At 37.6% G+C, this 25,884-nt stretch overlaps 7 protein-coding genes across 8 annotated transcripts; 6 read left to right on the top strand and 1 right to left on the bottom strand.

Annotated features, from left to right (window-relative positions):
- Positions 1-905: 905 nt before the first annotated feature.
- On the top strand, positions 906-5,675 carry LOC108046030 (leukocyte surface antigen CD53). The gene is made up of 5 exons (XM_017125582.2): positions 906-1,145; positions 3,831-3,995; positions 4,807-4,983; positions 5,043-5,216; positions 5,279-5,675. The coding sequence occupies exons 1-5, from the start codon at positions 1,086-1,088 to the stop codon at positions 5,357-5,359; spliced, it is 657 nt and encodes a 218-aa protein (XP_016981071.1). The 5' UTR covers positions 906-1,085; the 3' UTR covers positions 5,360-5,675.
- Positions 5,676-6,033: 358 nt separating this feature from the next.
- LOC108046003 (protein late bloomer) lies at positions 6,034-7,899 on the top strand. Of its 2 annotated transcripts, none has more exons than XM_017125537.1 (5): positions 6,034-6,186; positions 6,258-6,452; positions 6,838-7,002; positions 7,065-7,262; positions 7,649-7,899. In XM_017125537.1, the coding sequence occupies exons 1-5, from the start codon at positions 6,127-6,129 to the stop codon at positions 7,724-7,726; spliced, it is 696 nt and encodes a 231-aa protein (XP_016981026.1). In that variant the 5' UTR covers positions 6,034-6,126; the 3' UTR covers positions 7,727-7,899. The 2 variants fall into 2 exon arrangements, with proteins under 2 accessions (XP_016981026.1, XP_016981037.1); XM_017125548.1 differs by having other exon boundaries at positions 6,085-6,186; positions 6,262-6,452.
- Positions 7,900-8,132: 233 nt separating this feature from the next.
- On the top strand, positions 8,133-10,081 carry LOC108045987 (tetraspanin-9). The gene is made up of 4 exons (XM_017125504.2): positions 8,133-8,411; positions 8,483-8,665; positions 9,407-9,772; positions 9,834-10,081. The coding sequence occupies exons 1-4, from the start codon at positions 8,352-8,354 to the stop codon at positions 9,912-9,914; spliced, it is 690 nt and encodes a 229-aa protein (XP_016980993.1). The 5' UTR covers positions 8,133-8,351; the 3' UTR covers positions 9,915-10,081.
- A 116-nt stretch (positions 10,082-10,197) lies between these two features.
- Positions 10,198-11,236, bottom strand: LOC108045961. Its single transcript, XM_017125467.2, has 4 exons — positions 11,171-11,236; positions 10,961-11,113; positions 10,713-10,898; positions 10,198-10,651 (listed from the first exon to the last, which is right to left on the bottom strand). The coding sequence occupies exons 1-4, from the start codon at positions 11,234-11,236 to the stop codon at positions 10,487-10,489; spliced, it is 570 nt and encodes a 189-aa protein (XP_016980956.1). The 3' UTR covers positions 10,198-10,486.
- An 806-nt stretch (positions 11,237-12,042) lies between these two features.
- LOC108045967 (23 kDa integral membrane protein) lies at positions 12,043-15,172 on the top strand. Its single transcript, XM_017125479.2, has 4 exons — positions 12,043-12,371; positions 13,810-13,971; positions 14,028-14,390; positions 14,984-15,172. The coding sequence occupies exons 1-4, from the start codon at positions 12,306-12,308 to the stop codon at positions 15,074-15,076; spliced, it is 684 nt and encodes a 227-aa protein (XP_016980968.1). The 5' UTR covers positions 12,043-12,305; the 3' UTR covers positions 15,077-15,172.
- LOC108045978 (protein late bloomer) lies at positions 15,153-17,397 on the top strand. Its single transcript, XM_017125491.2, has 5 exons — positions 15,153-15,467; positions 16,269-16,427; positions 16,512-16,673; positions 16,781-16,975; positions 17,033-17,397. Exons 1-5 carry the CDS (start codon positions 15,408-15,410, stop codon positions 17,102-17,104), a joined length of 648 nt encoding a protein of 215 aa, XP_016980980.1. The 5' UTR covers positions 15,153-15,407; the 3' UTR covers positions 17,105-17,397.
- Positions 17,398-19,098: 1,701 nt separating this feature from the next.
- LOC108045989 (23 kDa integral membrane protein) lies at positions 19,099-21,190 on the top strand. Its single transcript, XM_017125520.1, has 5 exons — positions 19,099-19,292; positions 20,040-20,198; positions 20,264-20,419; positions 20,650-20,856; positions 20,925-21,190. The coding sequence occupies exons 1-5, from the start codon at positions 19,233-19,235 to the stop codon at positions 20,994-20,996; spliced, it is 654 nt and encodes a 217-aa protein (XP_016981009.1). The 5' UTR covers positions 19,099-19,232; the 3' UTR covers positions 20,997-21,190.
- The last annotated feature ends 4,694 nt before the right edge of the window (positions 21,191-25,884 follow it).

Genomic DNA, 25,884 nt, shown 5'->3' on the forward strand with positions numbered 1-25,884 from the left:
ATATTTTTGATTAACGAAATGTATCTTTGTCTCTACGTTGATTTAATAGCTAAGAAGTATAACCATATACTTATACTTATACCATATGGCAACATTCCTCAAAGGCCGAATATTTTCAAAAGTAAATATACATAGACAAAAAGTTTTTCAGAAAGTATGTATAAAAATTGAGATAGCAATATCTTTGTATCCAGGCACTCGTGGAGTTAAATAGTAAATTATTTTTATGAAAAGTGTGTAAAGGTAAAAAGAGACGTATATATAGTAAGTTTGCCGGGCTGTCGATATCTTGAAAGAGCTGGAAATTGAGTTTGGGCATGCTGATTTCAAAATCTGGTATTCAAAATATCACCTAGATATTCAACAATTTATAGAAAGTGACCCACACATACATACGTGGCTTCGTCATATATATATTCTATTTCATTGTCTAGGAATTGGGATATAGTGTTCTTTTTTGTTTAAATTTTCCCTAATATTTATCGAAAATTATTCAAAAAATGTACTTATAATTTGGGGTATCCAAGAACAATTGCGTAGCTTTTTAGATCCATTTGTTTAACTCGAAAATGCTTCATTTTTCCTGTTACAGACATGAGCCCAAATACAGCATACCCTTTTATTCTATGGGTAAGGGGTATAAATAGCATAGGCCAACGCTTCTCTCTTATTTTATTCAAATAGTTCGTCATCTATTTCTGTGTATATCTACATGCTAACGAACATATATACGTAAATATTTAGTTGAGCCAAAAAAACATTGCGCGTTTTTGCGGCCAAGCGTTTCAATTCCATTCGTTGTCGAAGCTTTCGTTTCGATTTCCCACCGTTCGCTTTGCCAAACGCCAAATGATTTTCGCGCTATCAACTAAGTGGGAACGGTTGGAACAGTTTTCAGTTAACAGTCGAGCGGTGAACATGAACCGGGTTTTGGGTAGCCCCAGCAACCGTTAGAATCAATATAAATATAAATATAAATATTATCCAACTGTCAACAAGCCGCGAGTTGCCAAGTGTTATAAATAATCCGAGTACCTGATACACAAATATCTAATTTCTAAATTCAATAAATTGGATTACCTAAGATGGCCTGTTCGACAAACGTTTTGAAGGGGTTTGCCCTTCTTTTTGATATTATCTATGCTGTAAGTAGAGTGTTCTTATAGTAGGAACTAAGAGGCAGAGATAAGTTTCGTTTGTGATTTCTGTGCGGCAACTACGGTGACCCCAAAAGGCACTACAACATGAATTAAGCTGAAGCGCTGGCCAAGGCTAATTGCAGGAAAATTACTTGACTTCTGTCCGCCATTGGCCAAATGCCAGATCTTGCCCAAGATACGTTCTCCAGCTTCGCCCAAGTTCATTCAAAGATCCATCGGTCTTTTGTTGTGGTATTTTGTTTATTTTTTAGTAGCATAAAAAACAAACTGACGAGGCCCACTTAGACGTAAATATTTAGTTGCTCGTTGGATAGTTTTTCGTTTAGTTTGCAAGCATTTAAATCATCATTGAAGGTTTTTGTATTTTGTTTTTGTGTTCCATTTTGATGCAAATTTAGGCGCAGCTAGTAAAATTTGAGCCGCAGCATACATTAACATTCATGGAAGAATGTAATTTGGCGGGTATCCAGTTCACCCACATAACAGGCAGAATTGTTTAGTAGATTAGCAGTTTTGTATTGGCAAATTTGTTTCATCCTAAAAATATCTTTTAAGAAATGATATAATATTTATCAACTTTTTCGTATTTTCATGGTAAGATTTTTATTTAGGCAGCCAAGTTGAAACTTGGTCACCCACGCCATCACTTAACCCTGAACAAAAATATATAAAATTTGTATTTGTTTGTGCTGTTATTTTAGTTGGTTTTACTTGAACCAGATTTTTGTTAGGTTTATATATAACGGTTGATGTCATTTTCTAGACGTTTTTGGCATCTTTCTGGCATTTGATTAAAATGGAACGCGTCTGTAGGCTGAGGAAATGCCAGCGGAACGCGTCTGTAGGCTGAGGAAATGCCAGCGGGCACCACACGGCGTATGAGCAATTTTCCGCGTTTGGTTCCAGGCGGGTAAACTCTTGAATTGCGCGCTGAGAGATTTCAATTATGCTGGAGCCCAGACTGAAATTACTTCATTCTGCTTTAGGGTAGGGCTCAACCTTTGTGGCTCGGCTTTTAGCACTGCCATGCCGGGAGAAACCCACATAAATCTGTGCTGCGAACTGCTTTGGACATTTATTTGGACCTCTGGCATTGGCATTTGATCTACCCACACCATCTAATGTCTGGCTTATCAACCAACATGCAAATTAGTTGGACGCACTGTTCTACTAAAGTCCGACCTTGGTTATTCTGGTGATAATTGTGTTTAATTGCTTGTCTGCGTGGGGAAATGAGAGCAAATTAATAAACCTTTTGTGCCACTCTGTTGCCAACTCACACTATTCCTTATCGTGTTTATTGGACAGCACCTAAGTGTCTCCTTAGCACATTAAACAATCGGGACAGCCGTAATAGTCCGCTTTAGATAGCAAAACGTTGAGTGGGGTTGGTCCCAGTGTAAACAGCGATCATAAGGTTCTGCTTCGAATTAAGTCACAAAACTGGGCACTCAATTACAAAGTCTAATTATGGTCGGATGGTCTTAAACGAATTCAGATTGTGCCATGCTTGGCTTCCATTTCAACTAATACAAATTGTTGGTTGCTGATTTTCCGGCTTCCAAAAACGTGCCTTGGCATTTTCGGTTTTCCACTGGCCCTAGGGAATATCTCAGCGCCTATTTGGTCTTATCGGTATTTGGGCTCTGGAGCATAATAAATATCAATTAAATGGCGTTGAATACACACACTCTGCTATCCACAAAATAATGCCAGATGTGTGAGTGCTACGTGCTTATTTCTATAGTCTCATAAAAATTAAATGATGGGCCAGTGTCGATTTCGCAGTTCGATTGTAACTCTATTAATGTAAATGATATTTTTCCGCTGCCTTATTTAGCAACAAAGCTCATTAAATTCTGCCTTAAGAAAATATTTATTTTACAAACATCAGCGGTACACCCAGTTTAGGGCTTCCTAAACGTTTCAAGTCGGGGATTAGACTTCAAATCCGCCCTGACTGCAGTGATTAATCGGCGAAATCATTCATAATTACCTCGTAGGCTTTGGGCCGAATTGGTGCCGACCGAAGCGTCAGCTTTGTCTAAGCCGGGCCCAGTTAGCTCGGATGACAAACAAACAAGGCATGTCAAAGCCAAGTTATTTGCCGACTGGTTTTCTTGTTTGCCCCACCGACAATTGTAAAAATAATTTACAAATTGGTGGCGGCAACAGGTTGCTGTGTGCAAACATCAACACTGTGGATTTATAATTACTACGCATTTCGAAAACTTACTTTCGGTAGGAAAATTATTTGTTTTATTCTTTGCGCTTCTTTGGGCAAACTGCCAAGTGCCAAATTACAAAGAGTCTACATTTGGCAGGAGAGTGTGAAACAACACGTTGTGTTTGTGGATCTAGTGAGTCATTGTGGTTATTTAAAAATGCAACTGGCGATGCATTTGAAAAGTGAGAGGCAAGCGATTTCAGTGGACAACTCTGCGTATACGTAATATAGAAAAATGATGACATTAGTCGGGAATGAGTAAGCAGGATGGGAAATAAGATTTAATCTACGAATCGAACGCCTAGAGAATTTCCAGAGTTTCTCACTGAGAAAAAGACAGAAATCTCATTTGCATATTGACTCAACGCAGAACCTTCAAGCTTTTATCACCTTTCGGGCAAAGTATACTTTTATTTTACTTTTCAATCAACCACTTCCCACAGCTGTTCGGCCTGGTTGTGATTGGCCTTGGAGTTCACATCATATACAAATTCGAGCACTTCAACACGGCCGCCTTTGTCATCATTGGAGTGGGCGTGGCCGTCGTTCTAACTGCGCTTTTTGGAGCTCTGGGAGCAGCACGTGAGAACAGTTTCATATCCAAGACGGTAAGTAACGATGAATAATAATTGATAAAAAAATAAATAGTTCATTAATATACAATATCTTTGTAGTTTAATTTGAAAACTATTTTTGCAGGGGTATTATAATTTATAATTTGACCACCCAATATATTTCCAATTTTAGGCAAAATTCCAATTTTTCAAAAGTTGTATTTCTATAACTGGCTGTATATACAAATGTCAAAACTGCCGGGATCGGAAATTTAATAAGAAAAATTGGCATAACCGTGTAGTCTTTTCCAACATATACAATTAGTACTGCAGATTCAGTAACTTTTTACGATTTCAAAAATATGGTTTTTATTTAATTTGACGTGTATAAAACTTGAAATACAGTAATTTTTAGTAAAACGTTTTTTATTTTTTACAAATCATTCAATTGCATTATAAATCTGCCATAGGAACCATTGGTCAAATTATAAACAAATCTACAATAATCCGATTTAAATTAATATAACTTGTTTTAATTATTGTAACATGTATGTGTTTCTTAATTTAAGAACAAAATTTAAGTATTTTCCCTAATCGTATCAGGTTTGATTAATAAGTATAAATAATTCCAACAGAGTATTATACTATTATATCAATATAAAATGGTTAAATAGTGTATTGACTAATCATTGTTTCTTTAGGTGCAGGTTTTAAAAAATGTTCTTTATGAAAACCAATTATTAATTATTATTACTTAATAGAACACATCAAATATGTTAGTTATTTATATCTTATTCCTAACCTTAAATTAATTTTACTTAATGAATAAGTAATAATCACTGATATGTTATTTCCCTTTCTTCAGTTCTTCGTTATTGTTGTGATCTTTATTATTCTGGAAATTCTGGTCGTAGGCATTCTGTGGGCGTTCCAAACCTCGCTGCTGATAAACGTGGATAAGGAATTCAAAGAGCTCTGGAATGACCAGCCGGTGCCCATTAAGCCCGGAAACCAGAGTCAGATTGCCAGCCTTGAGCGATGGGTGAGTGTAGAAGGAGAATTCCAGCAACATTCAACCATAATGCTTCTTGCAAATTGTAGTTGGATTGCTGTGGCAATGTGGGACCCAAGGACTATGTTCTGCCACCCAATAGTTGCTACAACAGCGAAACCGACAAACTGAATCTCGAGGGCTGCCGGCAAAAGTTCGTGGACTTTATCGCCGAACGTTGGACGACATTCAACTTTCTTTCCCTAATGTTAGTTGGTGTGGAGGTAAGTACTATTATATATTGCTAACGGTTACATTTATCTATAAAAAATATATTCCTTTCTAGATCATTTGCGCTTTACTGGCCTATGTCCTGGCCAATAGCATTGTGAACCGCTGGCGTCGCTCCAAATACTATCAAAAATAGGTTTACGTATAATTTTTGAAAATATTGCATTTCAAAAATTGAACTTTAAGATGCGCATACTTAAGGCCAAAGAACTCTCCATACAAATAACTAAATTGAAAACTCAATAGAGATTCCAAAACAAATTTACTTAAGCGAATTAATCTGAGGGCAGTTCGTTGATTGTATTCTATTTATCAGTTTGGATAACTGTAATATTGAAACGGAATATATTCCGTTAACAATGTAATTTAATATACACTAAGCTCGACTTAAGCAGTAATTTTTTGTAACAGCATTTTGAGAAGCCAAACCAGAATAAAGAATTGTTCGTAGACCACTGAGTGTTTGGATTTCGGATCCGAAGATCTGTTGACATCATTCCTATGATAATGAGGCGAGGGGAGTGCCGGCCAGAAGGTGAGGGTGGACACATGCTGCCTCATGGTTGTAGAACTCGTGGGCGGATTTTCATTTGTATTCATCATTTTCTGGGGCCTCTGCTCGCCTTTTTGATTTCCCCAAAACATATTTATTTGGACCGGCCCTCGCTCTGTGTTTTTTGGCCATTGCATTTGGTCGGATGGCGACAGAATCCGAAGCAGTCAACGAATCTGTGGGTTAATCGTTTCCCAACGACACAGCTCTGTGAGTCGCCTCAGACAAACAAATGAAGATTATGCGACTTTAGTCGATGATTTGATGGCAGTGCTCAAGGTGTGCTCGCCCCCAGCGGAAAAACTTTTGTGAAAATTAAGAAAATTGTGAAAATCGAAAAGCGAAAAGCGATGTACTGCACCACCCGACTGCTCAGATACGTGCTGTGTGTCATCAGTGGCATTTGTGCCGTAAGTGCTTAAAATAGACCAAAACAGACCCCAATTGGCTGACATTGAAAGGGATTGTGGCCTTTGTTTAGCTAGGTGGCTGCCTGCTCATCTGGTATGGCGCCTGGCTGCTGGACAGCCTCTCCGATCAGCAGAGAGTGATGGGGATGGACCACGGCGAGGATCTGGCCGCCGTTCTCTGCATCCTGCTGGGCACCGTCGTCATTGTGGCCAGCGTCTTTGGCACGGTGGCTGTGGTCAAGGACTCCAGGACCCTCTTGATCTGTGTGAGTTTTCCAGGATTTATTAAAATTATATATTTTTAAAGTCTAACAAACTTTAATTGACTTAAAAATACTGCTCCCCAAAAAAAAACCTATAAAATGTGTTTGTATTTTTGAGCTTTGTATTTTCTCAAATGCTTTATTATTTAGCCTCGTTTCTGCTCTCATTTATGTATGTTCTATCTGTAAATGAGTCCTACCTTCAAATTATTTACACCATTGGGGGAGTCATAATACAAAGATCAGCTGAGAACTTATTGTAGAGTAACACATTCATTCAATAAAATTAAAACTTTTATGAGATATTTACCTATTAAAGCTAAAGTCCAAAACTAACTAAGGTGAATCCCTCAAGCCTTTATAATATCAGTCTCATTCTAATTTTCAGTATGCAGTTCTGTTGGTCTTGCTCCTGATCATTCAGTTTGTGATGGTCAGCATAAGCTATGCCGCCAGTCAGGAATCTCTGCCGGATTCCTTGAGACAGGGATTCGATGATCTGTGGGATTCGCAGTATGAAGGCAACAGCACGCTAAACACTTACGAGGAGTGGGTAAGTTGGCGGTATAATTATTTCCTCAACTTCCAAACCCAATGCACTTTTAATGTCAATAGCTGCACTGTTGTGGGCGTAACAGTGCCGAGGACTATTTGCATCTTGAGAAGGTGCTGCCTTCGAGTTGCTGTCTGGATCAGGACTGCACCAATCTCTTGAATCTTTTCTTGGCGGGTTGCGAGAACAAGTTCAAGGAGTATGTCAGCGGGAAGACCGCAAACTTCCAGTCTCTAAGTTGGTTCCTTATACTCTTCGAGGTAAGTGACTTTTTACGTTAACTATAGTTTAAGACAAAGTAATGATTAGGATAAAAAAGCCTTAAAAGCCTTTAATAACAAGTTCATGAAATTCGAAATCAAATTAAAATAAGATTGCTGGTGTTTCAGAAATAGATAGTATTACAAAACAATGGATGACCTAACCTTAATTCCTCCAAAATAGTTAAATTAGTATTAGTTTTAAGTGCGTTAATTAAAAGTAGTATAATTTAACAAATTAAAAACAAATCTTTTGTGAATGTTTTGCATACTTATCCCTTGAGTTCATGGCTTTATTGGAAACTGAATAGTACTATCAATCAATTGACTTCATCATTCTTTATTTACAAATTTTTATTTAATTTACCAACTTATTATAATTACAGTTCGCCGGCTCGGTGACCACCTGCTACCTAGTAGACAGCATTCGCAATCATCGCGACCGCATACGATTCTATAATTAAATTAAGATTTTAGTGTTTTGCACGAACTGTATTATCGTTATTTGTTGTGAGTAATTTCCTAGCCAATAGAGCCCTGGCGAATTGTGATTGTAATTTACGATGATTAATCAAGTTAGGCTACAGATACCAAGTATTCATTCATAAAACTGTAAACCGGCGCCCACGCGCAGCAATAAAAAGAAATGAAAATAAACAAACCCGTGGTTGCCATTGACTGAATTTTTACAAGAAAAGCAGAAAATCGAAATGAGTGGAGATCTAGAGATAAACAATAAAAGCTCGTATAAGTGGGCGATCCGATTCTCCGCTCTCGATTTCTTCTCACTGATTTATACATAGAATGTGCGAGTGGTGAGTCGATCGTTGTTTTAGGCAAAACAAAACACACCGTTTCGGTTTCCATCTCAGCCCAGTGCCAGTTGATTCGCACAGCTGAAACACGGCGGTCAGACGTTGAAAAGTGCTTTACAATACTATTGGGCGCACCGCTGTATCCGACGGATACGTATCTGAAACTGGCTGCTGGCCATTGCCAAATACGTAACCCCGCTGATGCATTCCGCTCGCCCTCGTTGATTTCGACAGTCAATTTCCAGTCGCATCTTCGGTTCGATCCACAGTAAACATGGGTCTGGCTGCCACTACAGTGAAGCATCTGCTTCTCTTGCTCAACTTTGTATTTTCCGTAAGTACACTCACACCTGTGTGACGATGATGTATAATGTATGCGAACCCCACTCGCTGGGATTTCCACAGGTGCTCGGACTGGCGCTGATCGCCTACGGAATTTTCTTTTTGATCTCCGCCGCCGAGAATGCAGTCAGCATTGGTGAGAATGTGGCCGGTGGCCTCATCGTTGGCCTGGGCGTTGTCATCCTGATCATAGCGATCTTCGGCTTCCTGGCAGCCATCCAAGAGGCTCCTCTCAGGCTCCTGATCGTAAGTAGCTACTCCTTCACCCCATTAACACTGAGCTCCGCCAAACAAATATTACTACATACTGATGACATTTTCGAAATCTGCACACCGAAATATATTAGAAATGTATACTTTTATTAATCAAAAAAATTAAGTTTTGTTACACAAATTTTAAAATTCACTGAAAACAAAAATCATTTAACTACGAGAAAGTTTAAAAGCTTCTTTTAAAATCTCATTTGTAAAATTTAAAAAATTAAAATGGTTTTGGTGGAAATACTTAATATTTTGAGATTTAAGATTAAGCTTAATTTTAAATAGATTATCACATTCATATTTCATACATTCCTAAAAAGAAAAAATATTAAAAATATTCGAACATACTTTCAGTCTTATCAGCAAAGTTTTTTAAAAAGAAACAAGATTAATTTTTTATTGTTCTTTTTGTTCTCTTAATTCTAAATTTAATCAGAAAAACAGAACTAAATCTTAATGTAGAAAAATGTAGAACCATATTAAAGAACGTGGAACTGTAAAACATTTATTAATATTTATATATATATATGAAGTCTGAGTCGCCCTTTTTCTTTTAATTTTAAATTTGTCTTCCTTGAATTGTAATTTAAATGTTAATTTATTCGAATATGTTGAATTACCCCAAAATCATTTTAATTTTAAGTGCTAATACATTGCTTGAGGGGAGCTTAGAGTAATTAATTTCTTAAAATATTGTGCTGAAAACCTTTCGCTTTGCATTGCCAGTATGTGGGTGCCGTGGTCCTGCTGATCCTGTCCCAGCTGCTGTTCCTGAGCATGGCCTCCCACGGCACCAAGGACGGCATCTCGGGCAGCATCAACGAGGGGTTCGAGCGCCTCTGGGAGTCGGAACGCAACGAGTCCGGTGCCCTGGGCTACTACGAGAAGTGGCTTCACTGCTGCGGAGTCAACAGCTACGAGGACTACTGGATCATCCACCACGCCATTCCGTCCAGCTGCTGCGAGGAGAACCAGTGCCAGGACACGCAGAGCAGGGTTTTCAAGGCCGGCTGCAAGGCCGAATTCGTGAAGTATCTGGACGATAAGTTACTGGTGTTCAAAATCGTCTGCTGGCTGCTTGTCATCGGCGAGGTTGGTTAGATCACTCGGCCTAATATGGAGCTATTTAATTAACATTTTTCCCAATTTTCAGGCGGTGGGCGCTGTTTTCGGTTGGATGCTCTACAGCAGCGTTAAGAACCAGAGTCGACGCAATAATGCCGTCTGGATGTGAAGCTTTAACTAAGTCATCTAAGTATTAAATATTAACACATAAAAAACATTTCTCTAATCCATTGTTTAGTTTCTGAAATTGTTAACAACAAGAAAGTTGGTAATCATGTAACCTGCAACCAAAACTTAAAAATTTAAAGTACAATATTAAAGAATTTTGTATTTTGATTAGTGTGTATGTAGGTTAATATGTATACGCTTTTGGGATTTTTTATGAATTACCTATTGCGCGAATATTGGAATCAAGCTACATAATTATTTTCTAATAACTACGGATTCTGAACATTTTTTAAATTTATTTGCTAGTGATGTTGCCGGACATGTCAAATAAATGTAAATTATGAGTGCCATTACTTATATAAATATTATCTAAAATGTTAACATTTTGTTTTTTTCAAATATCTACATATGGATAAGTAATAGAACACCCTAAAAATGTTAAGCTAATTTTAAATTTGTATCTACAGTGTTTAATATTTGTATTTAATCAAAATACAAATATAATGTAATGTAAAGATTTTATTTAATTGGACACATAAACAGGGTATAAATATTTAGATCGTATTTTTTTGGTCAGACATTCAAAACCTCGAAGTAAAAGTTGGTCTGAAATCGCGTTACATTGTCTGTTGACCACTTCGTGAACAAGGAGTAGAAGCCCCTCGTCATTGGCACTCCATTGATTTTGCTAGATACGTCAGTATTGGTAAGGCCATCAATAGCAATGAATTTCTCTTGCTGAAACAACACATTACTGACAAAATGTCCATTAGCTGTGTTTTGGATTGGTTCAACTGACCGAATAGGGGCAACAATGGTTCAGATTCGAGTGCCCTTGTATAAGTTCAAAAATCTTCTTGGCTACGTAGTTATTGCGCTTCTTCCAGAATCGACACAAATCAAGGTCCATTGCATAGAGGAATGGTTGCCAATTTGAAACCCCATCAACACTTTCACTGCCCTTCGTCATTAGCTGAAAGTGAAACTGCCAAGGGGAACACAAGATCATTTAATAAAAAATTAATGTTACCTCTACCCATACATTACCCCTATATTTTTGGAGACAGGCTTAAGCATTGTGTAGCGCAGACTGATACTGTTTTTAGTCCTGCCCAGAGTCTTTAATTCGCAGTACTCCACGACACTCATGCTGAGGTCCTTGCTCTCGCAGGTCACATTCGTAAATCTTATGAAGACACCCTGCACATCGTATTATTCTGAATTAGAGTTCTGCATCTCGTCTGATGACCTACTTACATGGAACTCCGTAACACATTGCAAGAACAGAAACAATCCAAAAAGTTTTCCTGACAAGTTATCCATTCGATTGCCACTGAACAAGTAATTCAATATTAGTCAGGTGCTGAGCTAATTCATGGCGAAAATTAGCCATAGTTTTTAAATAATTTCAACAGTAATTGCCGTCAACTGAACGCATGAATGGAACACAGACCGCATAAATACGATGCCCGCCCGTTAATATTTAATATTTGAAGATGGCTATTCACATAGCGAAGCGATCATTTTTGGAAAAGTTTGCCAATATTGTTAGTACCAATTAGATCTTCTTGCTAAAAATAAGACCTTAATTTTTGCTACAAATTAGACCTTTATTAAGGTCACTGGAAGTCATGAAAATACCTTTGTGTCCATAAGATGATCGAACTTAATGTTCTGATACAATATAAGTTACATATCTGATCTGCCGGTCGTTAAATATAATTATATGTGAATATATTAATATGCGAAGGTCTTGATTTGCATAACACATTGTAATATTATAATGTGGGCTGAATTTTTACTTCGATTTGAGGTACTAATTGAAATTAATTAAAGACTTAACCATCTATAAAAAACATATCATGGCATTTGCAAAAAATATAAAAATACCCTATTGTCTTTTGAGATCCGCTAAAATATTATCTTTCCATTCAGTGAGTTAGTTTAGTAGTTTAGCACCTCCAACATTGTAAAAAAAAAAAACACCCTGTATTTTAATTTCGAAACGCGCCTGCGTTTTGTCCCCACGTTGATGATAGTTTTCCGTTTGTTTTGGTTCCAATGGGTTCTCTGCATTGTGGCGGTGGTGAATATTCGACGAGTGGCTGCGGCACATGGCTCTCCAACTTTTTGGCTCAGTCGCAGGCCAGCTTTTGTGGCATCCACACAAGCCCCAACCCAGAGAGGGTTAAAAGCTGCGAACTCAGACCTACGAATAGCACAAGTAAACAAAGCCCAACCCCAATCCATTGGGATAGTGCGAACCGAGTGGAATTCCAGACCCCCAGAGGTCTTCGATTCCGATTAATCGGCAGACAGACAGGAAACATAACCATCTAGGGGATTCAGCACGTGCCAAGATTCACTGGGTTCCCAGTTCCATCGTGGGAGCATGGAGAAGTCATTTGACATAACGCCCTGGAAGTATGGCCTGCTGGCCACTTGCATTCTAATTGTGGTAAGTAAAAGTTGATGCGCATTTCCCCATTCCCATTCCAAGACCCAGACCTTTCCCCATATCCCGTTGTCTGACCCAAATGCGAGTCTTGCACAACACCCGGTGATGCGAAAAATCAATAATGTGCTCAAGTGCACATCTTACCCAAGAGATTTACCCATATTTATGCCAAAAAGCCGCTAAAGACTATAAACAAATCGATGTAATCTTAAATATATTTATAAATAATATAATACCTGTTCACATATTTACATAATTCAGCCGGCCAGCTGTTTGCATCTGCCACTATATCTAAAAATGGACATTTCACAATTCTGGCTGGCTTACGCCAATTAAGATTATTATTTAGTTGATTTGGCAAATTAATTTTGCGCTATATTTAAATTCACTGAGCTTTTGTCTACAAAATTCAACATAAAACAATTGTTTTTAACGTACATTGACATTAATAAATTTAAATAAAATTAAAGAACACACTTACAAAAAAAACGAAGTATAAAAGAAATTGAAAATAAAAAAACCTATCAACGTAAAGTGAATTTCTAACCACAACTAACTTTTAATACTAACATTTTCTGAAGGCAGAATATAAATTATTTCTGCACCCTCTCGGCGAACTTCGTTACCACATGGACTACCCTCGACTATAGTGATAATATTATGAATAACACTGAGCCATAATATATGTATTTTGTCATTCTTACAAAAAAGTTTTACGCATACGAAGTCAAATAAAAACATGATGGAAACATTACCACAACATTACAAATTTATGAATTAACTATTGTCCAGGCTCGTAGAAATAGGTGTCAACGTAAAAATATTAATATCAATCCCTTTTTTTAGCATTACATATTAAAAATTAAATGAGTATATGTTTAAAATTGTCGTTTTTTCAAAAATATTTTTGATCGAACAGAAATAATCATTTATTTACCTCAGTAAACAAAAGGGCATTACTCATACGACACGTGCTCAACTTATAATTGTGGCTTAAAACCATCTTTCGCCTATTTCTTAACTTGCCAATGTATTAAAAGTTAAAAAAGAAGAACAGAAAATAAATTTCTCAGAATAATAACAATACTACGCTACGCTAATCAAAGCCAACAGTACGTATAAGTGATAAATGTTTAAACAAATATATTTTCTGGAAAGTCCTAAAATGCAGCGCACAGTATAAAAGGGAGATAGTAACTTTTTATGAATCATACGATTTTTTGGTATAATACAAATAATTTTCTGAGTTTCACAATTTGCTATCAGTAATAACATGTGATGAATCATTATAAAAATTTGCCTCTAAATATACGAATGATGGTTTTTTTAGTGGTTGAGACATCTACACTGCATAATTACACATAATACATAATATTGATGGATTTCATTCTGAGCCAAGTATCTAATGATAGTTCTTTGTTTTTTTTTAAACCCTTAGACGTGTAACGTGTTCTTCTTCTCCTGCGGCGTGGTCACCTGGGGCTCGGCCGTCTCCGTCTACGGCAGCTATGGATCGGCTATTTGCGGAGTGGCCGTCTTCGGAGTCGCCTTCCTGGGCATGTACGTGGCACTGAAGGAGTCCTACAAGTATTCCATATACGTAAGTGAACTTTGAGCCACGACAAATTCAGAATCCTCTAACCGCTTTGGTCCCAGTACTTGATCTGCAGTGGCCTGGTAATAGCCGCGCTGGGCTCCTATCTTTTCGCATTCACGGCGATGCGGGAACAGCTGATGGGCAGGTTCGCGGAGCGCATGCGCGACCTGTTTGAGGAGAAGACGCACAGCGATGACAGAATGCAGCCGGTGCACAGTCTCTTCGGCTGCTGCGGACTGGAAGGACCGCAGGACTACCTCAAGGAGGAGCACGGCGCCCTGCCCAGCAGCTGCTGCTACGCGTTCGACTGCTCCAAACCGGAGCACGTCTACGAGGAGGGCTGCGCCACCAAGGCCGCCGGAAGTCTCAGGATGCAAGCGGATCTCAACTACTACAGCTGCATGGCGATCATTTCGCTCGAGGTTAGTAATTACAAATAAGTCTCAAAATATCCAGAAGTCAGTATAAACAAGTTGCAACGCCATAGTCGAGTATGTAAACCAAGTTCAAGATAAACGTACCCCCAACAGATGGCGCCATGTGGAATTATATAGGTGTGGCAATCAAGAATGATGCGGCGCCATCTGGTGGCCATTGATCATTTATTGGTTATTTCTTTTTAACCATGCTAAATCTAGATAAATTCTGGTAGTAGAGTATGTTGATATTATAATATTTTTTGATCTGAAACCCATTATTTTTAGAAAATTGGGATATTTCCAAGTTGTAGCATGTAGTAAAACAAAGAATTAAAAAAAAATAAATAAATAATAGAGAAACAAGTAAAACAATGAAACATAATCGTGGAATTATATCATCACCTAACCACGTTCCTGACTCATATAAAACTTGTTTTAATGCTATAACATGTTTACTAATTTAAAAACAAGAAAGAGTGCTATTCAACTTTTTTAAAACTGACTAATTTTGTAGGCTAAGCTAAAAACTTCTTGCAATCTGATTTAAACTCTGAAACCAATATTATATCAAATGTAATTTATCTCTGCCACTACAGTTTATGGGCTTGTTCACTGCTTACTATTTGGGCAAGGCTCGCAAGTATGCCAAAACCAAAATAAAGGACGAAGAAACCCCCATCAACGACTGATGGCCGAGGACACCCCAGCATTAATATTGATAATAAAAGTTAACCAAATTAGCTAATTTGCCATTAGAAAATAAATACTTTCCATAGCCTAAACGAGCTCCTCGAATATTTATTTCTCTCAAATTTAATTTTGCATCATTCTTGAAGAGTGGCGATCAAAAACCGAAAAATAAGGAGCGAACGTTGCCGGAGATGGCTGGCGATCAAAATTCATTCGCTTTCTGAACGCTCACTTGGCTGGTTCGTTCTTCCAAAAGATTGCTCTGCTTGTCTTTACCAGTTTTTAGTTATTAGTATCCGAGCTGTAAAACAGCTCAATAGACGCTTAAAGATGGGCTGCACTTCTGGTTGCGTAAAGTGTTTTCTCAACACACTAAACACTCTGAATGCGGTAAGTTTTGATATATATTGTGATAAGTTTATATATATATACATATAGACTTTAACCAAATATATACATATAGACTTTAACCAAACATTATTGTGTTTATGTTTTTGGTATACAAGCTAGCGGTCACAAACTCGATTACGAATTCTTATATATCCGTAGGAATTTAGATTCATATATATTTGACAAGCAGGCTCACATTCAGGTTTCATCGAATCGATAAGTTGTTTTGGCAGTCATCGTTAAAAATATTTTTCGTTTGTCAGATGTGAAAAACATTTGGCGCACCTCAACAATTATCCTCCAATATGTTCCATACCTTTTTCCATTTGATCTAAAAATATTTTACGACTTCACCTTATGTTGCCAAATAAATCACATTTACATAAGAATTGTGAACAAAGAATAGTAAAACGAGTTTTCTTGATTTGTAAATACTTGATTTAAGACTGTGTTAATCATTTGCTTTGTTTTAAGATTAGGCTTAGATATTTATTTTGCTCTTAAATACAACCAAAAAGGAGGTTCTAAAGAGCTAAAATTAGAGCCGTATTACAGAAGTTTAGTTTTCACTTAGTTTTTGGAACTAATTGGGTTTTAATGGTATAAAAAACCTTATAAGATATTGAACCTTTATTATATAAACAGGTATTTTTTATCACCTCGTAAAGCAATAAAATCCAATGGTTCTAAAAAATGTTTTTAAAATTTTAAACTCAACTGAAGTCATTGACATTGCCTAACGATACTGTTGCCAAAAGCTAATCTGAATCACCATTGGTGCACCTTTTGCTCCTTCTATAGCTTTCGGGTCTGTCGTTGATAGCCATTGCAACGATAGCGCTCTCGAAGGCCCCCTTCGCGTACATATTGTTCCTATACGGATTGGGCGGCATTATCTTCGTCTCGGCTATTCTGGGATGCTGTGGAATCTGCCAGGAGAACGTGTGCATGACCGCAACGGTGAGTAAATAACTTCCTTCCATCTTCCCCGCTGCAGTTACTGTTACTGATATTCATCTTTTCTTGTGCGCAATGCCAATACAGTACGGCTTGCTACTGTTGGCTCAGTTGATCATCAGCTTGCTGGGCATCTTCGGCTTCAAATTCAGCGAGAATTACATAGAGAAGTTCGCCGCTGAAGAGGTTGAGATGAAATGGAACCAGGAACTGGTGGAACCCGGCGCAATGGATATTTACCAGAGTGTGGTTCGTATCGTAAATTCCAAATTATTTTATGTTCGACTATCCAAATTATTTTATGTTCGACTATAGGTATATCAATTTATCTTAATATGACCCTCCTTGTTTTTCAGTATGAGTGCTGTGGGCGGGACGGCCCTGACGATTATGTAGCTATTGGTCGAAAGACCTTACCATCCAGCTGTTATCCCCAGGCGGACACCCAGAAGCCCCATTATCTGGCTGGATGTGTCCAGAAGTCCAGCCAAAACTTTGTGGCTTTGTTCAACTACGCAAACGACACAAACTGGATCGCTGTGGGGATAACCGTGAGTTGGATAGATAACTCATAGTTAGTTTGATATAATCGGATTCATTGTTTACAGGCTCTGATGATAATTGCTGCCTTCTATTTGGTAGGACGATTCCGCAAGCAGCGCATTCGCTACAACTACTAAGGATCTATTTTATTTAAAGCTTTACGGTTTATTTTATCGCAAAGGCTTATGCATTTGGCACTAAAAACATTCAATTTTTGATAAATTTTGTGAAAAATTATCCGAAGCTCAGAAGAATTTGGTTTATTGTAAAAATGTTATAATACAAATAATTGCATATACTGATAAAATAAATATATCCTGTCAGTAGAATAATGACCCTTTAAACTAATTTTAGATACCCAATCTCGAGAACTAAATGTTTGAACCAAATTTAATATTGCCTGTAATTAAATAATTTAATACTCAAAAGACGTATAGTATATTCATTTAATGTATATTTTAATATAAAAATAATATTTTTTGACGCATGAATCCCAAAAACAATGGAATTCCAAAGCTCAGTGTTAAGCTTAGAAGAAGAATGTCAGGCTTCCGAGCTCTCGAGTTCTCGATGCTTGCGTCATTTTTTCTCTATTGAGCTGCGATTGCGGGTAAATTGATTGGGGAGGGGGCTTAGGCGACGAGACCCCACTCCCCGGCTAAACATCTGGCCAATGGAGGTTTTTTTTTTATATGTATATATAACATTTATTTTATTTTACGTTAATCAACCAATTAAATGGCTATAAAACGTAGCAAGAGTAACAATCAACATGGAAACATAACAGCAGCGATAAATAACTACATATATGTTTTTGTTGTTAAGATTAACAAGAGTTTTTGGTGACGATTACGATTACATTTGGCCAATGGAGGTATATCCCGACTTTCTACAGCTTTGGTTCTCTCAACCCAACACAAAAATTTCTGTTTGTTTGGCTTCCGAATGGCAAAAGCACATCGAAGTTGGGGTCCGACCTTAATATTGTTTGTATGTATACTGCTTGTGCGTCTGGCTTTTGACTTGGCTCTTTGTGTTTGCCTTCTCTGCTTGCATGCCTGCCGATATAAATATACATATGTAAAGGCAAACTTCACTAAGTTGATTTTTATATGGAATGTTAAAGAATGTACAAATTTTGAAAAATGTATGTGTACAATAATGTACATAAATTATAATGGCAATAAGTTAGTAATAATCATTTCTTAGAAAATATGGAATAAAAAAAAAATTATTTTTTAAATATTTTTTTTATGTGCCCTTCTGTAGCTTTTGTATTCTTGTTCTAAAATTAGATTCATACTAATTGTTTGATTGTCAAAACAAAAATAGAAATTCCAAAAAATATTTTTTATAGACTTTTTCAAGTCCAGTAAGTTTTAGAAGTTCACGTTATGGGGGTCTCACTGCAAAATGTGTGTGTATGTCTTGTTTTTGTGTTGATTTAACCAACGCTGCACAGTGGTCGCTGCCATAGGTCGAAAATCAAAAAATTGTATTTTGAGATATTCAAGCGAAAACAGGTTCTACGATCAGCTGATTGTCCAAGCTTTTCGAAACAATAGTTTTTTTTTTGAGTTCCTAATGGGACTTTCATATGGCAATAATAATTTTTATAACATTCAAGGCAATAGTTTATTCCACTCAAAAGCTTTAATTTTATGGTATAGCTCTCATATGTTACTTACGTTTCAGTTATACTTATACACTTACTTACTTATAGTGGAGGCATGGACACCTCCACTCCACTACCTCAGCCAACACCATCAACAGAACACTAATTTGAAACTTTTTATAAGTAATTTATAAGAAATAATATAATTCAAATTTACTTACAGATATACGTGTTCCCTATTTGATAAATATCTTACTTTAAGAAGTTCAGCCTGTTATGAGTACAATAAATGAATTTATGACTTCTCCCTCATGTGAGCGCAACCACTGAGAAAATCGTTCCTTTGGTAGCTGTAGGATATAGTGGTACGATCTGGCCAATTTATGAAACATATATATATAATATTATTTTAGATTTTTGTTAAAAGTTTCATCTTGCCCGACCACTGTGCCCTTCCAGACAACAACGACCTCAGCGAGGCCAGACAGTTGTTGCGACGCTCAGTTTACCCGCGACTCTGGTCGCAGTAGTACGCGCTGCTCAACCAGATAAGGCCCGCCAAAATAATCTCGATATTAAAAAAACAGGTCGACAACCTGCAAATTATTGCGCGTGTTAGAAACATAAAAAGATAGAAACATAAATTCAAAATGAGCTGCGCAACGAGCACTGTAAAATACTCGTTATTCTTCTCGAATACAATATGGCTGGTAAGTAGAGCACGAAATCTAAATAAACATATGGTGCTTTAAAAGTGTTCATACAAATATCCAGCCATGATATCTTAAATATACAATTTGGACGAGCTTCGTTGTCATGGGTTCTCTTCTGAACTTGCCATCCGGCCACTAGATGATCTAATTTGGGGTGCGTTTTTGGCTTATGTCTACATTTTAAGGGTATCTGTGTGTGTTGGCCAAAGTGGATTGTTAATGGCTCTGCTCCGCCTTGTTTTCCTGCCGAAAGGAGAGGTTTGGCAGCCAAGCGTCGAAATGAGTCATCCATTCACGTTTAGTTTTAAAAGCTAGGTTAATATAGAAGAATATAATCAGCCGATAAGATAATAGCGATGAGAGAACATCTTCAAAGTAGTCAACTGACTATTATGAAATGCGAATGTTGTTCATTTGCTCATGTATGTATTTACTGTGGATACTTGAAATATTGGCAATATAAAGCTATTTCTAATAACAAAATAACAAAATTCTAAAGCTGTAGAGTATAAGACTAATAAATTAATTTAATCAACGAACTGATTTTTTCCCAAACAATTTGTTCTCCAATTCATGGAATTGACTTCCAATTATACTTATGTAAATGTATACTATTCTTTCATATCGGAAACGCCCCAAATATGAAACTTGAAATATACAGTACAGACAGTATATATAGCACATATGTACACTGCTTTTTAATCAGCAAGAGGCGTATTTATTAATGTTTCTTCTTACTTTCAGATAATAGGAATCCTAGTGATCGTTTTCGGAGCCCTTAGCTTCGGAGCGGTGGAGGAGGGGTATGCTATCGGCATCCTGGTCGTGGGTGTCGTTATAATTTTGACATCCCTGTTTGGCTACTATGGAGCCGTTCGCGAAGCACCGCGCATGCTCTGGATGGTTTGTACTTGAACGATGATATTACATTAATCACACCATGAGTAACTTACTTTATTTGCCTGCAGTACGTGTCGCTGCTGCTGACTTTGCTGGTAGGAATATTGATCTTCATCATCCTCCATCCCAAAGATATATTCAAGAACTACGCTATCCAAGAAGTCAAGGATCATTGGAAACTTGAGGAGACTCATCCAGGTAGCATGGATACTATTCAGACATCTGTAAGTACGGCCTTCATCTTTCATGTTTGCTAATGAATAAACCATTGAATTTTAAATTAATGTATTTTATTAGCAAAGGTAATACTTGTTTATAAAAAAGAAATGCCCTAAGATACAATTCTTTTACCAGCTTACAATTAATAAGTAGATTAAATTACATTTAATTTATCAATGTTTTTCTCGAGTTTTCTTTAGTTAATTACTACTTCATAAATGTCCATTCATTGCAGTACCAATGCTGTGGCCTAGATGGTGCCGCGGACTACCTGAATAGCGAAGTCTGGAACCACACCGTACCCAACAGTTGCTGCAAGAATAATAGCTGTGTGAATCCCCTGAACCTCAATCGGGAGGGATGTCTCAGGAATGTGGAACTTTCTTTTGGGGATGAGAGCTCGATAGTAAGGTATATGGAGTGGGGACTGTTCGGATTTAATGTGAGTCTTACCCTATTACACATTATTTAACTAATTATTAACTTAAATGCATATGTTCTCTTTTGTAGATTGTCATGCTCGTGCTGGGCGCAATTTTGGCCATTCACTACACGAATAGCCAGAGACGTTTCAACTATTAGCGACACATTACCACTTCACAAAACCATTTTCTTAACCCCTAAACACAAGTGATATAGTGTTTACGTTGAAAGTTTATCAAGCACTGGAAAATGCTTTAACTTGAATTGATGTTCTCGAGAAGTCTTGACGAGTTTACTATTTAAAAAATGTACAAAGTCTTTTTCCACAAAAATTAAATATTAACAAATACCAATTATTGTTATTTTATTTATTATTTATATTAAATACTACTTTCTGTCAGTGTGGATAGTCTTCTACGTTGGAGTAAATTGACCACTAAAGCTATTCAAATCAATAGCGCAAACGAAACGCTAGTGGTCTGGTGTGAACATAGTGACGTAAAAGACGAACATAATAATTTCTACATTTGAGAAACACTTTCTTGATTTAAGAAAAGTTTTCTTGTTTTGAGAAAAAAATTCCTTGAAAATATAAATCTTTCTTTGTCTTAGAAATAATAAAGTTTTATGGCGAATTTCTAAAATTTAGGGTTACTTTTGCTATGAGTGTAATCTCTCGAGTTGTCGATGGTTGCGTCATTATACCCTTGCAGAGGGTATTATAATTTTGGTCAAAAGTGTGCAACGCAGTGAAGGAGACATCTCCGACCCTATAAAGTATATATATTCTTGATCAGGATCACCTCCTGAGTTGATATAGCCATGTCCGTCTGTCCGTCTGTCTGTTTCTACGCAAACTAGTCTCTCAGTTTTAAAGCTATTGAATTGAAACTTTGCACACACCCTTCTTTCCTTTGCAGTATATAAGTCGGAACGGCCGGGATCGGTCGACTATATCCTATAGCTGCCATATAACTGATTGATCGGAAATGCCATAACTTTGGTGTTTGTTAAGTTAGGAAGCTGGGATTTCCTATGGGTTTTATATTTGGCCAATCAATCCGACCTATCAAATTTCATAGGGATCGGCCGTCTATATCCTATAGCTGCCATATAACTAAACGATTGGAAATGCCATAACTTTGCTGTTTTTAAAGTTAGGAAGTTGGGATTTTATATGAGAATTAAGAATGCATCATATGAATAATTTTGGAGTATATAATTTGCAGAGTATTCTGCAAGGGTATATCAACTTCGGCTCCGCCCGAAGTTAGCTTTCCTTTCTTGTTTTTAGCTATTTCTCTATTTTGATACCCTTGCAGAGGTTATTATAATTTCAGTCAAAAGTTTGCAACGCAAACTAGTCCCTCAGTTTTAAAGCTATCTGCTTGAAACTGTCCAAAACGTTGTCTTTCCATTGCAGGTAGTTTATAAGTCGGAACGAGCCGGATCGGCCGACTATATCATATAGCTGCCTTATAACTGAACGATCGGAAAAGCCATAACTTTGGTGTTTTTTACGTTAGGAAGTTGGAAATTTGTATGGTTTTTATATTTGGCCAATCAATCTGACCTACCAAATTTCATAAGGATCGGTATATCCTATAGCCATCATATAACTGATTGATCGGAAATGCCATAACTTTGGTGTTTGTAAAGTTAGGAAGGATTTTCTATGGTTTTTATGTTTGGCCAATCAATCCGGCCTACCAAATTTCATAAGGAACGGCCGACTGTTTCCTATAGCTGCCATATAACTGAACGATCGGAAATCCCATAACTTTGCTGTTTTTAAAGTTAGGAAGTTGGGATTTTTTATGAGTGTTAAGAATGCATCATATGAATAATTTTGGAGAATATAATTTACAGAGTATTCTGCAAGGGTATATCAACTTCGGCTCCGCCCAAAGTTAGCTTTCCTTTCTTGGTTTATATAACTTTTATTTTATTTTCCTTAATCAACCAATTAAATGGCTATAAAACGTAGCAAGAGTAACAATCAACATGGAAACATAACAGCAGCGATAAATAACAATATGTTTTTGTTGTTAAGATTAACAAGAGTTTTTGGTGACGATTACGATTTGTTGCAGTTGGAGTCGATAATGGGATGGACTCTATCGATAGGTTAGGATGATAGAGCGATGGTGTCGGTGGCGTCCACTTTGGGGAATCTGGCGGACGATCTGGCCATTTAAAAAAATCCGTGTTCGCTCAGGGATTACTTTACTGTGTCCTTGAATATGTCCAATGACCCAGTTTCGAGAGAGGCAACGGAATATGGCGATATAGCAATGATAGGCAGATATTGGGATAGTCGCAGCCATATTGTCCAGGAAGCTAGACGGAGCGGGAGTTATTAAATTAGTGTATGTGCTGAAATAAAAAAAAAGGCAACCGGCGTCCCAACACAATATGCACCTTCGTTCGACCCAACCAAAAGGTTTGGACCAGCACAACTCGACTTCCTCGGACGCCGCCAACGCCATCCCACATTCCCCGGTGAGTCCGTTCCGGGCTACTAAGTCCCACTCGCTTTGGAGTCATCAGTCTGCCAATTCGCGCGGCGTTGAGAGCCACCGCCATCATCCTCGCCTTCGCCACCGTTCCTGGTGGTATTCCAGGCCTTTACTGCCGCTGGCCTCCGGCAGGGTACTCCTCGACCGGGCATATCTTGACCTGTGCCTAGTCCAGAAGTGGCTGAAAGTAATAATTGTTCATTAAATGTACACACTTGTTTCCTCATATATAGTATATAACATCCGTGTTGATCTGTAAATTTATCTGGACTTAGACCCGAAAACCCTAGTTGTCCTCGTAGTTTTCGGCCGGATAGTTTACAGCGCATATTACGTACCGTTTGGCCTGTCCCTTCTATTCCCCAGGAGCTCCTCAGGATTAGGTGACCCGACACATACATAATGTGTGCCCCTTTTTGCGACTCATTTCACTGCGAGTTCCACCAATACATGACTGGTGGATCATAATTTCCGCGGCGTCTGTAGCCTTTGCCAAGGGAAGGTAATTCTTACTTACTGGATATTAAATGTACATAGAAACCGAAATGTGCGAGTGAATTGTCGCTGTAGGTGATATGGAGCTGTCTTAGTCGGGAGGAGTGACTTTGGCCAAATGACTATGTGTGATGCCTCTAAAGAATCCTCCGGGGCATCCTTGGTTGGGTGGGCGTGCTTGGCTGGGTCAACAATAGCCACCAAAACATTTTCGGGTCACTTATAATTATTTGCATTGTTTACGTTTTGTTTGTTTTGTTTGTTAGTGATGAGCGATTATTTTGTGATGTGAGACAGTTTAGTCATCGACGTTTATGTTGCGAGCTGTGGCATTAGGGGGAATCCGCCCTGAGAGAAAACTGAGCTAGCGGCACAGCCAAGGACTGCCGACTTTCTACAGTTTTGGTTCTGCCAAGTATAAGCAGCTGCTCGTTCCCAACCCAACACAAAAATTTCTGTTTGTTTGGCTTAAGAATGGCAAAAGCGGCACCGAAGTTGGGGTCCGGCCTTTTGACTTTGCTCTTTGTGTTTGCCCTCTCTGCGTGCATGACTGCCGATATACACCCTGCAGTTCCGAAATTCATCACTACAAAAATTCATCACCGTTTAATCAGCAGCGGACTGCGACGCCGGCAGAGCCAAAGGCAAAGTCGGCAGAGCCAAGTGCGACGCAGGCAGAGCCGAAACTCTCAGTCCCCGATCGTAGGAAACGCAGAAAAATTTCCAACTCCTTCTCTTACTCTGTCTCTGTGTGATGAATTACTGATTAAAGAGTGATGAAAAACTGAAAAAAGAGTGATGAATTCCTGATTAAAGAGTGATGAATTTTTCACTGATTAACTCCAAGGACATGCTAATGTTAAATTCATCACTAATTTGTATGAAGATTCATCGATTAATCATCAGCAGTGATGAATTTTTGGTGATGAAAAAGCGATTAAAAGGTGATGAACGGTACTGCAGGGTAAAGGCAAATTTCACTAAGTTCATTTCTATATGTAATTTTAAAGAATGTACAAATTTTGAAAGTTAGTTCGATTGGCACACGCTCTGTGAGGGGCGTAGGAATTTTTCAAAAGTTAGCGTCGAATTGGTATTTTTTGACGGTTGCTGTCATGGACGGGACAATTTTGTGATGGTTGCTGTCTGGAACAGCTCAAGTGTGACGTGATCATGAGAAAGTATTGATTTCAAGAAAACTGTGTGTACGATTTGATTGAAACTTTCTTCAAAGTTAATTCGGTTGCCTATCAATTTTTTAAAATATCTCCTGACTTGGCACACGCTCTGTGTGCAATTTTTCAAAGGTTAGCGTCGATTGGTATTTTAAACGACAGAAAATAAGTTGGTTCATGGTTCAGGCTAACGATTGGTTTAAGTAATAGAGTGGGCGGCACTTTTATATCCCTTTAAACTACGCAAACTGTAATGCGATTTTCTCAAAAACTGTGGGACAAATTTTTATCAACGCCTATATACACGGCATTTTGGCTCACGCACTGTGAAGGACTTTATTTCCAATTCAATTTTGTAGCCTTTTTTTGTATGGGCTGATTCAGACGCTTGCCCACTGTTAAGCGAATTTCTCAAAAACTGTGGGTTTGATTTTTATAAAATTTTAAGTTTATATCCTTAAAGAAACGTCCTTTAAGCTGATGTAGCGTGCAACTTGGCACACGCTCTGTGAGTTGAGATATTCTCCAAAGTATGGGGAGTCGATTTTTCAAATGCATTTTTGAAATACTTCCAGACCTCCAATATGCTTAAATCTTACATATATAGTTAGGATTTTCTTTTTTTAATATTTTTGCATCTAAAAGTTTTCAAATAGCAAGAAAATAAAAAAATAAAAACAGCCTCAATGTTCCAAATTCCACCGTTCCGCCATCGACGCTAAGTCACCGACGCTAATTTGACGCACATTATATATTATAATTGAATTTCCAGGCGATTTATTTGTTATGGTATTTATAGTGGTATTTTGTAAAATATGAAATAGTATTTTATAGTATATTTTTGAGACCAAATTGGTA

Source organism: Drosophila rhopaloa, unplaced genomic scaffold, assembly GCF_018152115.1.
Source record: "Drosophila rhopaloa isolate 14029-0021.01 unplaced genomic scaffold, ASM1815211v1 contig_115, whole genome shotgun sequence".
NCBI classification, from domain to species: Eukaryota; Metazoa; Arthropoda; class Insecta; order Diptera; family Drosophilidae; genus Drosophila; species Drosophila rhopaloa.

Excerpts from the sequence above, each read along its gene's own strand:
- LOC108046030 (XM_017125582.2), top strand. The coding sequence starts at position 1,086 with ATGGCCTGTTCGACAAACGTTTTGAAGGGGTTTGCCCTTCTTTTTGAT. Across the intron at positions 1,146-3,830 it reads TTTTTGATATTATCTATGCT|CTGTTCGGCCTGGTTGTGAT; the intron begins GTAAGTAGAGTG and ends CACTTCCCACAG. Across the intron at positions 3,996-4,806 it reads ACAGTTTCATATCCAAGACG|TTCTTCGTTATTGTTGTGAT; the intron begins GTAAGTAACGAT and ends CCCTTTCTTCAG.
- LOC108046003 (XM_017125537.1), top strand. The coding sequence starts at position 6,127 with ATGTACTGCACCACCCGACTGCTCAGATACGTGCTGTGTGTCATCAGT. Across the intron at positions 6,187-6,257 it reads TCATCAGTGGCATTTGTGCC|CTAGGTGGCTGCCTGCTCAT; the intron begins GTAAGTGCTTAA and ends GCCTTTGTTTAG. Across the intron at positions 7,263-7,648 it reads GGTTCCTTATACTCTTCGAG|TTCGCCGGCTCGGTGACCAC; the intron begins GTAAGTGACTTT and ends TTATAATTACAG.
- LOC108045987 (XM_017125504.2), top strand. The coding sequence starts at position 8,352 with ATGGGTCTGGCTGCCACTACAGTGAAGCATCTGCTTCTCTTGCTCAAC. Across the intron at positions 8,666-9,406 it reads CTCCTCTCAGGCTCCTGATC|TATGTGGGTGCCGTGGTCCT; the intron begins GTAAGTAGCTAC and ends TTGCATTGCCAG. Across the intron at positions 9,773-9,833 it reads GGCTGCTTGTCATCGGCGAG|GCGGTGGGCGCTGTTTTCGG; the intron begins GTTGGTTAGATC and ends CCCAATTTTCAG.
- LOC108045961 (XM_017125467.2), bottom strand. The coding sequence starts at position 11,236 with ATGGATAACTTGTCAGGAAAACTTTTTGGATTGTTTCTGTTCTTGCAA. Across the intron at positions 11,114-11,170 it reads AATGTGTTACGGAGTTCCAT|GGTGTCTTCATAAGATTTAC; the intron begins GTAAGTAGGTCA and ends TACGATGTGCAG. Across the intron at positions 10,652-10,712 it reads ACCATTGTTGCCCCTATTCG|CAAGAGAAATTCATTGCTAT; the intron begins GTCAGTTGAACC and ends GTGTTGTTTCAG.
- LOC108045967 (XM_017125479.2), top strand. The coding sequence starts at position 12,306 with ATGGAGAAGTCATTTGACATAACGCCCTGGAAGTATGGCCTGCTGGCC. Across the intron at positions 12,372-13,809 it reads CCACTTGCATTCTAATTGTG|ACGTGTAACGTGTTCTTCTT; the intron begins GTAAGTAAAAGT and ends TTAAACCCTTAG. Across the intron at positions 14,391-14,983 it reads TGGCGATCATTTCGCTCGAG|TTTATGGGCTTGTTCACTGC; the intron begins GTTAGTAATTAC and ends CTGCCACTACAG.
- LOC108045978 (XM_017125491.2), top strand. The coding sequence starts at position 15,408 with ATGGGCTGCACTTCTGGTTGCGTAAAGTGTTTTCTCAACACACTAAAC. Across the intron at positions 16,428-16,511 it reads ACGTGTGCATGACCGCAACG|TACGGCTTGCTACTGTTGGC; the intron begins GTGAGTAAATAA and ends ATGCCAATACAG. Across the intron at positions 16,976-17,032 it reads GGATCGCTGTGGGGATAACC|GCTCTGATGATAATTGCTGC; the intron begins GTGAGTTGGATA and ends CATTGTTTACAG.
- LOC108045989 (XM_017125520.1), top strand. The coding sequence starts at position 19,233 with ATGAGCTGCGCAACGAGCACTGTAAAATACTCGTTATTCTTCTCGAAT. Across the intron at positions 20,420-20,649 it reads TGGATACTATTCAGACATCT|TACCAATGCTGTGGCCTAGA; the intron begins GTAAGTACGGCC and ends CATTCATTGCAG. Across the intron at positions 20,857-20,924 it reads GGGGACTGTTCGGATTTAAT|ATTGTCATGCTCGTGCTGGG; the intron begins GTGAGTCTTACC and ends TCTCTTTTGTAG.